The sequence below is a fragment of the Schistocerca serialis genome, chromosome 5, assembly GCF_023864345.2.
Source record: "Schistocerca serialis cubense isolate TAMUIC-IGC-003099 chromosome 5, iqSchSeri2.2, whole genome shotgun sequence".
In the NCBI taxonomy this organism is placed as follows: Eukaryota; Metazoa; Arthropoda; class Insecta; order Orthoptera; family Acrididae; genus Schistocerca; species Schistocerca serialis.
The window spans coordinates 156,275,564-156,291,195 of NC_064642.1; the positions used below are offsets into that span (position 1 = coordinate 156,275,564).

The window sequence follows — 15,632 nt, forward strand, 5'->3', positions numbered from 1 at the left end:
GAACGCGAAATGTTTAAATACGTTAAGATATTGGTGTCCAGTATACGATCAACTCGTTGAAAAACACAAGTTTTAGAGGACAGAAACGACGGTGTAATGGTCATGTGTAAAGGTTCAAAACTCCACTTTAGAACAATATAATACTGTTCCCAAACACTCAAGACTAACCCCAGTGAAAATCACGTTCTATTAGCAGCTGCTTGCATTGCAGAAATGCACAACGTATGTACCACTCCACTCGTCAATGAATTATTTCTGTTGAGTAGCAGTGTCGAACATGGATTGTGAGTACCAACCGCCCTCTGTGCGAGATTGTTCTTGTATATGTACAATTACAAAAATTACAAACGATGATAAAATTTTCCCTGTGTTCCGTAACTTTTCGTTTCCTTTGACATAGGTTCCTTGTTCCAAGCATATTTTCTAGCATGTGTTGTGTGTATTTAAAAAGATATTTTCTTGTGTGTCAACTACAATGTTTCATCAAATATATAACTGTAGTTATAGTAGATAAAGATGAGACTTACATATATTGGGGAAAATTTAATTATAAAATTTCTAAACGTTACAGGTTGCCTTGAAAGTAATATTAATTTAACGACAGCCACATGATTTTAAACATTTATTCGAAAATCATATCGAATGGAAAATCCTGTTGCGCAATTCTTTGCTGTCTTTGTCAAGTTGCAACAATGACAATATCTCCAATGGCACTCTTTTGCTCAGTCTTTGACAAAGGCAGATTTTAGTCGCAAGTGGTTGATTATTTAAAAATACAGAAACTCTAAATACTATAGCCGGCCGCTGTGGCCGAGCGGTTCTAGGCGCTTCAGTCTGGAACCATGCTACTGCTACGGTCGCAGACTCGAATCCTGCTTCGGGCATGGATGTTTGTGATGTCCTTAGATTGGCTAGGTTTGAGTAGTTTTAATTTCTAGGGGCTGATGACCTCAGATGTTAAGTCCCATAGTGCTCAGAGCCATTTGAACTATTTTTTAAAATGTATACCCGGTCCAGTTACGTTAATGTGAGCACCACCTATGTGCGACGTCAACGTGGAATAACCACTAACAGACGGCCGGTAACAGCAGCACCAGTGAAAGGTATACAAAGTGCGTCGAGAAGATGCGGAAAACAATGCAGTCGTTGTCGTTTCGTGGAAACGGAGCTATTTATCTAATGTCCAAAAGGGCATGGTCATTGGCTTTCGGACCATGGGTGGTAGCATCTCCGAAACGGCTAAGTTTGTATGTTTGCATGTCACCATGGCTAAATTATGCCTTGCATGGCAAAATGGCACCATCCAAAAGTGGCGTGCCACAAACGGCAGGAGTGAACTACGACTGTGGAGATATGTAGAGGCGAATAGACGTGCAATTCTTGAGCAACTGACCAAGCAGATGAGCCAAGGGGGTTTCAACAGTGTCTCCTCAATGGCCATTCAGCGACGGTGCTGCGTGTGGGTCTCCGCAGCGGGCACCTAATTCATGCACCCATGCTGACTGCTGTTCGCTGGCGACGAAGGCTGGAATTTGCACGGCAATACCACAACTGGATGTCCACTGAGTGGTGATAGGTGACCTTTGCAGATAAATCACGTTTTACACTCTATCGCACAGATAGCCATTGGCGTGTACGGCTTGAAACGTCTGAAAGCAAACACGCTACAACAATCGTTAGAAAAGCTCAGGCCGTAGGGAATTCCCTGAATGATCACGTTATTCTGGGAGGCACAATGGATAAACACAAGAATGTAACTACCCTTGTGTATCATGTCCACCCCTGCATGCAGTCTGCTTTTGACCTCAGCACGATAGCATCTACCAGCAGGACAAAGCAACGAGTCACACTATGTGTGTGGTTAGAAGAGCACCAGGATAAGTTTACTATTCTCCCCTAATCACCAGACTCCTCGAATTTACACCCAACGAGAATCTATGAGACTATCTCGATCGGGCTATTTGCGCCATGCGTCCTTAACAGAGAAATCTAGCTTAGCTGACCAATGCAATGGAGTCGGCCTGGATCCACAACCCCGTCGGTTCGTTCCAGAAACGGATTTTCTTCCCATCTAGCAGCGGTCCGAACTACAAAAGGTTGCTATTCAGGATTTTGACTGGTGTTCAAATTAATAGAACTGGACCGTGTAATTCAGTTAATTGTCAAGAAATAATTATATCATTAGAAAAATGATTACCCAGAATTTATCTTTACAATAATAATAACAATTTATCTGTTTCTAGCACTATTAGCGGTAATTAAAATTACTGATATTCTTCAAGGACCGAAGTCCTGTCCGAAATCTTTCGACAATAACGTCATTCTGAATATGAAACACTCTGTTAGAAAATGATTTGCGTCGATGAGAAGTTCCGTGATACTGTCATGTCCACCAGTCAGTGGTACTGTATGTTAGAAGAGGGGACTGTCAAAACTGAAGTTAAGAAGCACCAAATCCCTCAGTGTTCACCGCGACAATTCTAGAAGTAGATATGCAATAAGATATGTAGCCATACTGTGCGTTATAGACCACTGTAGATTTTCATTGACACGTTAAAAACACAAAAACTTTCAGCTTTGTGTGAAATTAAGAGCTATAGTCATTATGGACTCAATACAGGTACTTTTCGGGGATATTTGTACAAGCTTTGCATATGCACTTGTAATAGAAAAAAGAAGAATAACAGGTCAGACAAGAAGGGCATTGAAGTTGCTGAAATGCGAAATTACATAAGTGCGGGGTAAAAATTATAGAGGGAGGCCAAGATTTCAATATAGTGAGCAGGTGCAAGTGGATGTGCGTTGTGGCAGTAATGCACAGATGAAGAGGATTTCACTGGATAGGCTGACGTGGATAACTACATCAATCCAGCCTTCAGCCTGAAAACGACGACAAACAACATTTTAAAAAATATTTGTGTGGTTCAATTGATGATCACCTTAATGCTGCACACTTTCTGCAAGCAATACTCCGCAGTTCGTTAAACAATTCAGAAAAGACACCTTAAAACCGCCAGAAGCTGTTGAAATTTTTACTATTTCGTTTAGTTTAGGACTTAAACCATCAGGTCAACAAATATTGTCGACACGACGTGAGAGGATGACATCAAAAATACGAGCAGAACACAGGAGTGAACCGTATCAAACATCATGATTTCACAATGTAGTTCTGATTCTCCGCTTCAGATGAGCAAGTTTTGGGTTCCCATAGTATACCACGAAAGTGTATCTGGATAAATGTCAAAAAAGTTATGAATCTCTTAACACTGTAAGCCCTAAAGAAGCACTCATAGCTAAGTAAGATCCTAGCTTGTTCAAGAGAATTCCTTGTGGACTTCAATCAGATGAGCCAAGTGAAGAAGACAGCACGCCTGAGTAGTTATAAAACTTATTAATGCAACAATATTTGGCTATTTCAAGATGTCTTTTCTAATGCTATACGTTCCAAACGCAGAAGAATATTTTGGCCGTGAATTAAACACCGTACATAGCGTCCGCAGCTCGTGATTTAGTGGCCAGCGTTGGTGCCTCTGGATCACGGGGTCCGGGGTTCGATTCCCGGCGGGGTCGGGGATTTTCTCTGCCCAGGGACTTTGTGGTGTCCTCATTATTTCATCATCATCATTAGTGACAGTGGCTCGACTGGACTGTGTAAAGAAATTGGACTTTGTACGGGCGTTGATAACCGCGCAGTTGAGCGCCCCATAAACCGAGCATCATCATCACCGTAAATAGCATTAAATACTTCTACCATCTCACACTCACCGTTTTCATCCTCTCGAAAGAATTCTGAAACAACGAAAATATTTTACTGTCGACAGAATTGAGTCCAAAACGTCTCACAACAAACTATGAGTTCTGACATGTGCGGAAATATTTCTTATCATTATCATGAACATAGCTATATGTTCGTTGTATTCCTGCAGAGTGGGGACATTGGCCAGACTTTTTTCAGTTGTAAATACAGTCTCCCCCAAACGAAAGTGATATGGAATAGGTCACTTTAAATAATTTGGTTCGTATTACACAGATAAAACGATTGATCAGTCTCTGTTACTTTCGAGAATCACCAAAAAACATAACAGCTTTTGGACAAACGATTCTAGAAATCAGACAAAAATACTTAAAAGACGTGGAAAAAGTACTCACTGTCGCGAACGATAGAAAGCTAATGGGCTAGACACTTCTAGTGGACAGATACTAAGCGATAAAACATATTTTCGTTACTCACTACTACAGGAATCTGGTTAAGTAACACGAAACGCAACAGTTTTATCTTTGGAAGTGCATTAGAAACATTTTTTTCCTTTGTTTTAATGTCAGTGAGTGTGACATAGACGGTGCTTAATCTCTGTTATCTGTGAAAGCTCTTTATTTCCATATATCTCAAAATCTGATTGTAGCATCTTCAACTTTTACCTCATTTCACGAAAAATGGACATATAATTCGAAACCGCGGTCGTGATAAAATAACATTTTAATGGAATGTAGACTGTAGAAAAGAGCATGTTATTATGTGGTCTATGTTACCGGTCTGATTGGTGTTGTCACAAAAATCTTTGAATAACGAAAGGTAGTCTACTCCCCTAAGATCTTCAGATGTCCCTGATGTCACCGTGCTGCATGGTAATTCCCTAACATAAGGTGTCTGAGACATGTCCGTTATGTTTCACTGCAAATCAAGTGCAAGCCCTTACTTAAGAGTTCCGATCTAGGCACAGCAGAATTTAATAAAGATTTCATCCGGCAACATTATGTCAACTATGGAAAGTGGAAGCATGAATCTGATGCCAATTTATAAACAGTCCTAACGGTCTACCCTTTATTGTTAGCGAGCCTCGGGTAATACCTAAAATTTGTGAGGTTTAGTCACAATGCAAATTTAAAACAGTACGGCTTGTATTACAAATTAGCTACCACTGCATTTTTTCAGCTCCTATTGCAAGCTGAACACAGTTTTATTTGGTTCAGAACGAGTATCAGAAGTTCAGATCTGGATACTGTGAATGGTACATAAATTGGATTCCTTGTAACCGCTCTTTGCGCTGGATTCTCTTTTATTTCGGTGGCGGTAATAATGGATTACATGTTCGACCCCGTTGCGGAAACACGAGATTCGCCGCGCGAAAATCCAAGCCTTTGTCCTTTTTCTTGCGTGTACTTTTTTTCCAATTCATTTTGCTTTCTCATAGATTTAAGCAGATTACACAGCGTTAGGAACACGAGAAATTCCTGGACGAAATAAAATTCGACCCAGCTTGGAGAGATAAAATTAACAACGAGGTATCCGCGTACTTAACCACGGCGGAAACAGCTTTTTTTGCTCTTTCACGGAGTACCAGCGGAATCCCCAAGTTATAAAACACTGGCAAACAAATTGCTGAACTGCCGACACAGCGGGTTGCCTACCGTATCGCTTGGGCAACGCGTACAGATATCGTTTTATAACGTACGTTCTGGACAAAACATTTACTCTCATTTCTACCGGCAGAAATTTGCCTCTTCTGTTATTTAACTCTCACAGGCGGTCACAAATCAGAAGCTACATGACGTAAAAATTGTAAGGTACAATTTTGTCGGAGCGGTACCGAAGTGTCAGACCATAATATCGGAAACTGACATTGCGGTTTTACGCTATTCTGTGCTCGCAAGACCACGAGCCTCAGCTGCGGTTTACAGACATTATTTTTAGATGACGTTGCTGGGCAGAGGTGTTGGAAACGGCCGTAGACTTGTGCGCCTGCCCACATTCTTCTTGCAATGCGTAAACACGCTAAATAATACGGTCGAGCTGTTTATTACGCGTAACGGCTGGAAGTCGACAGTACTGTGGCAACGGACGAAATTAATTTAGAAAAAAATAAATGCTTGTAACCATCGCTCAACTTACTTACTTTTTATTCGCCACTCGTTTCGAAGATTTTGGTTCATTTTGAGATAAGGCAGTTTGTCACGTGGTTATCAGAACTGCGCTTCACTGTAATTGTGGTATTTGTCAGTGAAACAAATCGTTTAAAACTTGTAAACAGTGTAAGGTGCGTAGACTGCGCCTAGGCTTGTAATGTTAACATTATATAGTATGATACGTAAATTATTTTATATTACGTGATGTTTCTTATTAATGCGAAGAGAATGTGTTGTATAGAAATGCATTTAGGAAGGAAATATTATTTTATCAAAAACAGACACACTAATCTGTAGGGAATCGTACGCGACCTTAGTTCCAGAAAATACACTTTTTTTCTGTCTGGCAACTATTGTTTTATTCTCTCAAAATTTTATTTTATCAAGATGATCGGTTTTGGTCAATGTCACACATTTTCAAATCTGTTAAACAAACCCTAAGTCTAAATGACAACTAGGTTCTAAAACTGTGTTTATAATATTATCGAACAAAAGAAAAATTGCTGTCTATTTACAGTGTAGATGTAGTTACAGAATACCCAAACTTAATAGAAACACCATCAGTTTCACTGTTATATGTTAAACCCAAACTTGCATGCTGGGGCTCTGTATGATGATTTCTGTTGCACTTAAAAAAATGCTTGTCAGTGTAGGAAATCCGCTGTAATGTTTAACGTTTAATGCTCTGGAATGTTTTATGTATACATTATTTCATGATTGTATTACTAAATCCGTTAATGTGTGTGGAAGGCATTCAGTAACACAATACGCTTTTAATGCCATTTATATATCCTTTAAATTTTAATGTAAAACGTCAGCGTTTAAAAACTGATTTAGTGTATTACAGTGAAACTGGCAGTGTTTTCTTTACCATCAGCAGACGAAAAGTCTGAAGTTCAGAAAGCAATATTCTGTAGCCATAGACACGCAGCCGCAATAAAAGTGCTTTTTATTAATAGGAAGAGAATGTGATACATAACAGAAACAACTTCGTTAAAAGGCTTATTTTATCAAAAAGGGACATATGCAGCAGCGCTGAAAATATTTCCTTAGGATTCCATTAATTCAAAATAAACAGCTTTTCAAAGGAATTACTGCTATCATTTCGCAGTTGTTCTCTTCAGCGAGACAAGAAACGTTTAAAACTGTCACCATGACGGAAGTTGTAACAGTCCCATCGTACAGATAAAAATCAAGTGAATTCTCGGCAATATACTGGAAACCTTGACATTAAAAGCTGAAAATTCTGTAATGTCAACTACGCCTCATAATACAGTATATCTAGATAGTAGCAGTGAGCAATGTTCTTTCAGCTACAAATGAATAAACAATTTTAAGCAGTTTTCGCAGTCGCTCCTACTACACTATACACAAGAAACGTAGCTGGTACTAAATGTCAGACATACACGAATTAACACACACAAAAAACAAATACTGTTCAGACACATTTAAATACTTCAACAAAAACCAGGCATGTACCAAGTCGTATGCCTTCTAGCTTCACCCGTCATGTGTTATTTTGTTTCCAAGGTAGCAGAATTCCTTCACTTCGACCATCTAGTGGTTTTCAACTTTGGTGTTAAATTACTTGATAATCTCATTTGTAGTACTCCTGATTACTTTCTTCTTTCTTCGGTTTACTCTTAATCCATAGCTTGTGCTAGCTAGAAGCGCAATTCTTCTTCACTTCATTTCTACTGAGGAAAACGAATCGTTGAGATCCTTCTATCCTGAATTTTAATTCCACTCCTAAACTCTTGTTTTACTTACGTCATTGCTTCCTCGACGTACTGACTGAACAGACCCTTTCTAATCTGAACACTTTCCTTATCTTTGCAGTTTATGCATAAACGATCTACCAGAAGGATTTTGAATGAGCGTTGATGCCGCCCTGATTTCACTGAGAGGGCCATTTATTGCTACACCAACTACAATACCATTTAGTAGCGCGAATTAAAGGATCAGAGAATATCATAGACTGGATGGGGTCACTTCATTAAATACAATTAAATACAATTAAATATAAAATTGTACAACACCTGTGGTCTGCATACGCTGTCTGCTACCGCCATCTGATTTTCATTCCCAAAGTCTGACGGTGAAATTTAAATAGCAAACGAGATGTAGGAGGGATTGTAAACAATCATCTTGGGGCAAGCGTATTGATTTGACACTACTTCAGAGGGTTGCTTGCTAGTTTCGCTGGGTTCTCGGAAGACCGGATGATACTGATTTCAGACCTTAGCGGCACTTCAACAATGCATATCCATTACTTCCCGCGAAAGGCAGCAAAATACTTGTGTTTTTGTTCTTCGGTACAGAGTGAATAAAAATACTGATATATTTCAGGAGGTTGTGAAAGCACTGGAATGAAGCCGCATCGCTTAGAATGAAATTACAGTCATTTCGACAGTTGTCTTCATCTTCATCTTCAACAGCTGAACGTGTTTTATTTTCTTGTCCGAGGGCTGGTATTCTGTCTTCCGTAGGACCAGGTCACTGTTTTAAATGACGATGAGACAAGTGTGGGACGGTTGTAAGATTTTATTTGCTGTCTGGCCTAACAGACGGATGCCGCACTGAGATTCATTACAAGAATACTCAGCAAGTGTCTAATAAAAAGTGCATATAATACGAAGAAGAAGTGAATAAATAAGCAAGAATAAAACTTATAGGAAAAATAATAAATCGTAATAAATCAGATCTGATGAAAGATATTCCACACAAAGGAAGCAGCATACAAATCTCTCGTTCGACCAATACTTGCATATTACTCGTCATTTCGGGACCCATAACGGATAGGATTGATAAGGAGAAAGAGAAGATTCAAAATAGAGCGACGCATTGCGGTATAGGTTCATTTAACAAGCGCGTATGTGTCACGGAGATGCCAAGCCAACACGAATGGTGGACGTGACAGGAGAGACGTTTTACATCACGGTGTGTTGTACTCTTACAACTCCGCAAGCATTGTTTCCTAGGAGAGTCAACCAGTATACTGCTTTCTCCTACGAACATCTCCCGGAAGGCTACGAAGGTAAAATTAGAGATTTTATAGCTCACACAAAGACTTACCAAACAACCAAGGCCCATTTGTGAATGGAACAGAAAAGGGGGCTCATGCCAATTGTAGACAAAGCACTCTACACCACACGCCGTTATATGGTTTGAGGAGTATGGATGTAGATTTAGATGTAAAGTTACTAGTGAAAGGAGATTTAGCGTGCTACAGAACTGCTAGGTTGTTCACAATTAGTAAGTGGCCTCTGAGACACAGTACTTTCTGCATTTTAAAATAAATTTGTAACGTTTCGTTATTAAGCCTTTTATCAAAAACTACTCTGCATAGATTTCACTTGCGTTTTCTGTTATTGCTTTTATGGCCTTACTTTAGTCAGTATTTTGAATTCCGTTTGATGTAGCAGTGTGTTGTTCCTATTCGTTTTTGAGATTCTTACAAGGTTAATGGAATTTAGCCAATCTCTTCTGTATTTTGAGTATGGGCGCTGGTAACACAGCAGTTTAGCGCCATAGTACCATCATCATCATATACATGTTTTGAAATGTTGCACATAAATATGAGTGATATTGTACTCTTTGTTTCCAGAAGCGTAGAGTCCCATATGAATCAAGGTTCCATTAAAAAGAAAGCTTCATCCCGAAAGAAAAATCAGTGAAGAAATTAGAGTTCCAGAAAAATACTAGTTCCTTTGCATCCTACAAAAAATGGGATAGGTATTTTTCGATTTCTCGATTCTTTTATGAAATGCTGGAGGCCAGAAAATTGCCGTTCTCTGTCTTACAGACATTTATTGGAAAACACAAGATTCTATACATTTTAAATGGTTGTTAAGAATAATATAAGGAATTTCAGTCACGTCGACGTTTATAAGCTGTTAGTCCGAATATTTGTACGGCCTTGATAAACACAAATACAGCTAGCAGAGAAACTGTGCGCAACAATGCGCGGGCTGTATTCCATTTTTTCTTCGCAGTGTTTCGACAACAGACTCAACTTTCTTCGGCATGTTTCGTGAGCAATAGTTTCCAAGGTGTTGCTTCCGCTTCTGGACTGCAGCCAGTCGACCTGGATACTCGCAGAATTATTGCTCCTTAAAACGGAACCACCATCTGGTTTGAGTCCCTGAATTACAGTGTCATGTTTCATTATTCCTTCACATTTGGAGGGACAGACAAGATATCAGAACAAACATTCCGAATCAGTTTTTGTAAAAGAAAATTATATTAAAAAGAAATTATGTTAGGAGAGTTTGGAATAGTATTGCTGACGTCTGTATTTACAAAGTATTCTTGCAATATAACAGTTTATATCTGAACCCGTTTGCATCTCCTGATCAACACGAGAAGTCGTCTTAACCAATAAGGCTATCCGGACATGCATCCTCATTTTCCACGGTGTATGTGCGGATAACGCAGCTGAAGGACGACATTTGCTGTTGGGGTAAGGTTCCATCACAGACGTTAGGATATTAAGAAATATTTGGGAGAAAAAGATCGGAAACATTCCGAGTTCGAGTAAGGTTCCATCACAGACGTTAGGATATTAAGAAATATTTGGGAGAAAAAGATCGGAAACATTCCGAGTTCGAAATGATTCCGGAGACATAATCCAGTGGCCTGAACTGCTTAGTCTGGTTCCCGAAATTGGCAGTAGATCGTGTTCTAAATCCTGTTTTGGGGAACGTTTCCAATTTTCATGATCGATGAAAGACATCGCGGGGGCTGAATTGCTTGTCTCACTTACTTCAGTGTTTCCAACAACGTTTAGAAAGAAGTTAGATCGAGCTGTGTAACATTGGAAAAACTATAGTGACATTTCTAGAGGGCAGTGGAATATACTTCTGTGAACTTCAATGGGTCTTTCCACAGTTGGGTCATTTAGATCGTTGAACATCGAGACACCTGATGGTGTACCAGTAGCGACTGCACTCTTCCCTGCCCGCCTCAGCGGACAGAGATATTACGCACCCAGCAACGGTGTCGCACCGAAACTGCTATGGTTTCAACTCTATGTCTATTTCCGAAGTGATGGATCGTCGCATCACCTTACATCTCGTAGCCAAGCACGAAAATCAATGTACGAGACTGATTAACTTTCGTATGCAAGCTTAAAACCAGCCGGCACGTATAACTACTACTGAATTGGAAGACGATCGCAAAAATTTCCATCGATTGAGGTAGCGTGTCACACAACGATTATAGCTTCTCTGGACATGTTCACTCGTATCATAAGTAGATGTAGCCACCCTTATTCTTAGGTTAGTGCATAAGTTCATAACATTTTTCCATAAGTGTGCTAAACACAATAGATACACGTAAGAGAGTTTTAGTCATCGCCTATTCTCCTTCGCAATTTACAATAGACTGCCAATGCTGGGTTAACGTTTAGATTCAGACGGTAGAAATCGCATAGTTTTGAGGTGAAGAGCTCGTCGAGAAACATTATGAACGCATTTTCATCCGGAAAGGAAATTGACTGAAGATTGTTCGACAGAGAGTGGAAAAGATGAAAAATCCGAGGGGGCAGGATAAGGTAAATGTGAATGACATTTTCACTCTACAGTGGAGTGTGCGCTGATATGAAACTTCCTGGCAGATTAAAACTGTGTGCCGGACCGAGACTCAAACTCGGGACCTTTGCCTTTTGCGGGCAAGTGCTCTATCCTTTCTTCCAGGAGTGCTAGTTCTGCAAGGTTCGCAGGAGAGCTTCTGTGAAGTTTGGAAGGTAGGAGACGAGGTACTGGCGGAATTTAAGCTGTGAGGACGGGGCGTGAGTCGTGTTTGGGTAGCTCAGTTGGTAGAGCACTTGCCCGCGAAAGGCAAAGGTCCCGAGTTCGAGTCTCGGTCCAGCACACAGTTTTAATCTGCCAGTAAGTTTCAAGGTAAATGTGAATTCGGAATAACTTCCCAAATCCTGCATAGCGTATTTTGACAGTCTAGGACAATGCGGGCAGGCGTTATTTTGGAGTAGCACCTCTTCACGCAGCCTTCGTAGTCGTTGTTCTCGAATTACGTCTCCAAGACATCTCAGTTGTCGACAGTAAATGTCAGCAATGGCGGTTATATCTCGGGGAAGCAATTCGTAGCACACCACACTACCGCTGTTCCTCCAGATGCGTAACCTGATTTTTTGTGGATGGGGACAGGTCTTTCTACGGGGAATAATTGTTATTTTTTGGGCTCTATCATTCCTGTCTTTTCCTAATGTTATCTTAAAGACACCATTCCTCGTCGCCACTAACGATACAGGATAGGAGTGGTCAGTGTTGTTGACGAGCCACTCGATGACTGGCCAGCAGAGATGCACATATGGTCACCCACTAATTCTGGAGATTTTGGCGAGCAAGCGGTACCCATACACACGATTTTTAAACCTTCCTCATTGAATTCAAAAGAGGAATGATCACAGATTATCATATTTGCCAGTTCTCGAGCGGAATGAGGTAATGCCTTTGAACCGTCTTCATCAAACTCCTAAAGTCATCCTGATAGTTGAGAGTCACTGATGTCAAAATGATCCTGCTTAAAACGAGATAACAATTTTCTTGCAGTGCTTTGTCCAGTGGCATTGTACCCATACACGGCGAAAATGCTTCTGGCTGCCTCCGCGGCTGTCACCCCTCTACTGAACTCAACCCGAAGAATATGCCGGAAACGTTTCTGTTTCTCCATTTGGCACTCTATTTTCTAGCGTCCACAGGTCCATCCATTACTCAAATCAAAAAAATGACAATATGCAACTCGAATAGCAACAGTGAACGACAAATAAAAAAATCGACAGATAACCTCATACCAACCGGAATACTAACATTCAAAACAAAAATGCTACGAACTTAAGCACCAATTTAATAACAATATTCCAAATACCCTTTATTTGGTGTTCACTCTCTCCTATCTGTGATTTCCTGTCAGAGGGGTCACAGTTCGTTGTAATAGACGGAAAGTCATCGAGTAAACAGAAGTGATTTCTGGCGTTCCCCAAGGTAGTGTTATAGGGCCTTTCTGTTCCTTATCTATATAAACGATTTCGGGGACAATCCGAGCAGCCGTCTTCGGTTGTTTGCAGATGACGCTGTCGTTTAAGATCAAAACAAACTGCAAAACGATATAAAAGAAATATCGAAATGGTGCGAAAGGTGGCAGTTGACCTTAAATAACGAAAAGAGTGAGGTCATCCACTATAGTACTAAAGGAACTCGTTAAACTTGGGTTACACGATAAATCAGTCTAACCTAAAAGCCGTAAATTCAAATAAATACCTAAGAATTACAATTACGAACAACTTAAATTGGAAAGAAGACATAGAAAATGTTGTGGGGAAGGCTAAGCTAAGGCTGCGTTTTATTGGTAGGACACTTACAAAATGTAACAGATCTACTAAGGAGTCGGCCTATACTGCGCTTGTCCGTCCTCCTTTAGAATACTGTTGCGCGGTGTGGGATCCTTACCAGATAGGACCGACTGAGTACATCGAAAAAGTTCAAAGAAAGGCAGCAAGCTTTGTATTACCGCGAAATATGGGAGAGAGTGTCACAGAAATGATACAGGTTTTGGGATGGACATCATTAAAAGAAAGGCGTTTTTCGTTGGGACGGAATCTTCTCACGAAATTGCAATCACCAACTGTCTCCTCCGAATGCGAAAATATATTGTTGACACCCACGTCACTTAAGTGTGGTTTGCAGAATATCCATAGCCGGCCTGAGTGGCCGAGCGGTTCTAGGCTCTACAGTTTGGAACCGTGCGACCCCTACGGTCGCAGGTTCGAATCCTGCCTCGGGCATGGATGTGTGTGATGACCTCAGGTTAGTTAGGTTTAAGTATTTCTAAGTTCTAGGGGACTGGTGACCTCAGAAGTTAAGTCCTATAGTGCTCAGAGGCATTTTTGAGTATCCATATAAATGTAGGTATCAATCCGTAGCTTTGCAACAGCTGGAATATAAATCGCGTCGGGGGACACATCATAGCTACATCTACATCTACATGATTACTCTGCAATTCACATTTAAGTGCTTGACAGAGGGTCCATCGAACCACAATCATACTATCTCTCTACCATTCCACTCCCCAACAGCACGCGGGAAAAAGAACACCTAAACCTTTCTGTTCGAACTCTGATTTCTCTTATTTTATTTTGATGATCATTCCTACCTATGTAGGTTGGGCTCAACAAAATAATTTCGCATTCGGAAGAGAAAGTTGGTGACTGAAATTTCGTAAATAGATCTCGCCGCGACGAAAAACGTCTTTGCTTTAATGACTTCCATCCCAACTCGCGTATCATGTCTGCCACACTCTCTCCCCTATTACGTGATAATACAAAACGAGCTGCCTTTTTTTGCACCCTTTCGATGTCCTCCGTCAATCCGTCCTGGTAAGGATCCCAAACCGCGCAGCAATATTCAAACAGAGGACGAACGAGTGTAGTGTAAGCTGTCTCTTTAGTGGACTTGTTGCGTCTTCTAAGTGTCCTGCCAATGAAACGCAACCTTTGGCTCGCCTTCCCCACAATACTATCTATGTGGTCTTTCCAACTGAAGTTGTTCGTAATTTTAACACCCACGTACTTAGTTGAATTTACAGCCTTGATAATTATAATATTTATCGAGTAATCGAATTCCAACGGATTTCTTTTGGAACTCATGTGGATCACCTCACACTTTTCGTTATTTAGCGTCAACTGCCACCTGCCACACCATACAGCAATCTTTTCTAAATCGCTTTGCAACCGATACTGGTCTTCGGATGACCTTAGTAGACGGTAAATTACATCAAACAGTGACACTGGTTGCAAAAGACCACTCTTTATCTGTCGGACGAAAGAGCCACGTTCCATCTCGCCGAGGTGTAACAGTTTCGATATAACACAGTAGCGGCGGAAATATGAGGTACAACTTCGAACCACAGTCCGTCTAGACCCTCAGCACCGGCGCTGGACAGCCGCCGCACACAGGCGCCCATTCTGAGGCCGACGGGATCCCACGAGCACTGCGGCGTACTGCTCGGCGACCTACCTGTATCAGTCGGGTGTGGCAGTCGCTCAGCGCGTAGCCTTCGGCGCGGGTCGGGCGCCGGTCGTCGGTGTGAGGTCGTGTAGCGGGGCGGCGCGTCGCGTCGCGGTGCGTCGCCGGCCGGCACTGTGCGTGCGCGGTGCGTGAGGCTGGGCCGGCGGCGGACGTCGCCCACGCCACTCGTACTGGGGCGGCGCGCGCGCCTCCCGCCTTTATAAACGACCGCGGGCGGCGCGGCGAGGCGCCTAAAAATACCGCGGCGCCGGCGACGGCGGCGGCAGCAGAGACAGCGACAGAGGCCCGCTGCTGGTGCTGGGGCGCGCGCCCGCTGGAGAAGTGCGCTGCCGCTACCAGAGACACTGGGTCTGATGAGCGAGGAAGCCACTGAAGTAGCGCTCGGACAACAGGTAACCAGTCTCCGTCCACCCATCTCCTCACGGATACTGGGACAACAACTGTTGTTACATCTTTCACGTAAGAGCGATAACATCAGCTGTACATTCTGACAAAAAAAAAAAAAAAGTGGCGCATCACAAAGGAATTATGGAAGGGATATCGGTAGATGTGATGTACATGTAGGGACAAACAAATGATCATACACTACTGGCTAATATAATTGCTACACCACGATGACGACGTGCTACAGACGCGAAATTTAAACGACAGGAAGAAGATGCTGTGATATGCAAATGATTA

At 41.6% G+C, this 15,632-nt stretch overlaps 1 protein-coding gene across 1 annotated transcript in view; it reads right to left on the reverse strand.

Annotated features, from left to right (window-relative positions):
• LOC126481814 (uncharacterized) overlaps positions 1-15,366 on the reverse strand; it is a 400,368-nt gene extending 385,002 nt beyond the window's left edge. The window contains exons 1-2 of the mRNA XM_050105770.1: positions 15,288-15,366; positions 14,940-15,181 (exon numbers count right to left, since the gene is read on the reverse strand). Coding sequence (XP_049961727.1) covers positions 14,940-15,181; positions 15,288-15,366 — 321 coding nt within the window. The remainder of the gene's footprint in view (positions 1-14,939; positions 15,182-15,287) is intronic.
• Between the last annotated feature and the right edge of the window lie 266 nt (positions 15,367-15,632).